Genomic DNA, 1825 nt, shown 5'->3' with positions numbered 1-1825 from the left:
AGCGAAGCCTGTCCTTCCCGCCTCTCCCCAGGAGGCTGTCCTGAGGCTCCATGGAGACGCACCCCAAAGCCCTCCGCCACGGGGCCTGCATCTTGGGGGGGAGAATGGCTGAACCCAGACTTGGACTCAGACCTACTTCAGGAAGGACGGCTCAAGGCCCAGGGAGAGGGAGGCCCCGCTGGGCCCCGGGGCGCCGCCACACCCAGGGAGCCCCAGAAGAGCTCAGGACAACTCTGCAGGGGTTTGCACGAGAGGCGCAGGGGAGGGTGGACGGGGTCCCCACGTCAAGAACTGGGCTGAGCCAGGCCCCCCCAGGCACCGCTGGCTTCCTGATTCACAGACAACCCTGAAAGCCAGACTGTTCCAAATACCTGACTGTGGAAATTCCCCCCAAGTCCGACAGAGGAGTGGAGGTCACTGTGGGGCCCGGGACCTGGCCTGAGGAGGGCCCGTCTGCACAGAGCCTGGACAGCCCCTGGGCTCTGAGTCCAGGGGCGCCGGAACCACCTGGCGTGGGCATGAGCCAAGGCCAGGAGGGAAGGGCCTAGAAGGGACAGGGAGCTCCGAGTCAGGAGAGCAAGGGAGCCCCCCATGGGAGGGGCCACATTGGAGCAGACGACCGGCAGCAGGGAGCCTAGCTGATGACCTCGGAGAGTCGAGGGCTGGGGACTCGGCCAGACCTGGGCTCAAACGCAGGCTAAAGCCACCGCTCTGTGGCTCTGCTTCGCAGAGATGAAGGGTGGAGAGCCCAGCACCGGGAGGGGGCTGCCTCGGCACTTACCTGGGGGCTGCCAGTGCCAAAGCCCAGGGTGGGCGTGGTGGGCACTGACATGGAGTGGGGGCCCATGGGGGAGCTGATGACCGAGAAGGGCGGGCCCATGCCATTGATGGGGGAGCTCAGGGTGCTGATGGGTGAGTGCAGCTGTCCCGGGGAGCCGAGCGAGGAGCCGATACCGGGCCCCAGCGAGGGGTGCAGCGAGGGGGCGGCCATGGAACCGCGCCCTGTGGGAGAGTTGAGGGAAGAGGAGTTCACCTGGGTGGAGAAATCTGCAAGACAAGAACCCAGAGGGGGTTGGTCAGGAACCCACACTGCCCGGCCTGCTGCCCCACCTAGGGCACCGAGACCACAGCGGGGCTGCCCCCCTCCACCCCCATGGTGACCATAATGGCTCAGGCTCCCACCTGGCCAGTCGGGCCAGGCGAGGGCGCCGGGAGCTGCCCTCCGAGGCGGCCCCCATGGTAGGGCTCAGGCCGGGCCGGGAGGCTCACGGATGCCTGTCCCCCTGGGATGCCTGGTCACCACGGGCCACCAGCCCCTTTGCCCATGTGCTCCAGGGGCTGAGAGAGAGGCGTGGGAATAACGGTACAAATGACGAGGCTCATGCTGCCGGGGTACCCGCGACGTGGCAGACCCCGGTCCGAATCCTCTGTGTAGGTAAAGGCCAGGAAGGAGGCGGAGGTATGTGGCAGCTCCTATCATTTCCCCACTTCACAGACAGCGCACCCAGGCCCTGTGTTCTTGCAGCTGCTCAGGGCACCGCAGCTCTGGCACCCGGAGGCGCCCCAGCAGCCATGGGCCCCAGAGAGATGCACACTTTCTGGGTGCTCCAAATCAGAGCGGCCTCGCGGACAGGCCCGGTGGTGCGCCAGGCTCAGAGGAGCGCAGAGGAGCGGGCTGGGACCTCCCACACACAGGCTTTCATCTCAGGGATTTCAAAGCCCCGACAAGCGCTCATTAGGCCTCCCCACCCCACCCAGGGGCTCAGCAGGAAGAAACCACCCGGAGAGGCTCTCCAGTGGCAGCGAATCCGCTGCCCGCAGGGTG

At 66.6% G+C, this 1825-nt stretch overlaps 1 protein-coding gene across 1 annotated transcript in view; it reads right to left on the bottom strand.

Moving 5' to 3' along the window:
• RXRA (retinoid X receptor alpha) overlaps window positions 1-1047 on the bottom strand; it is a 24310-nt gene extending 23263 nt beyond the window's left edge. Inside the window, exon 1 of the mRNA XM_077774628.1 lies at window positions 782-1047. Coding sequence (XP_077630754.1) covers window positions 782-991 — 210 coding nt within the window. The 5' untranslated portion in view covers window positions 992-1047. The remainder of the gene's footprint in view (window positions 1-781) is intronic.
• Window positions 1048-1825: the final 778 nt, after the last annotated feature.

The sequence above is a fragment of the Crocuta crocuta genome, unplaced genomic scaffold, assembly GCF_008692635.1.
Source record: "Crocuta crocuta isolate KB4526 unplaced genomic scaffold, BGI_CrCroc_1.0 scaffold458, whole genome shotgun sequence".
Taxonomy (NCBI): domain Eukaryota; kingdom Metazoa; phylum Chordata; class Mammalia; order Carnivora; family Hyaenidae; genus Crocuta; species Crocuta crocuta.
Note: the sequence above shows the minus strand (reverse complement) of the source record. Positions and strands in the feature narration are given on the sequence as shown.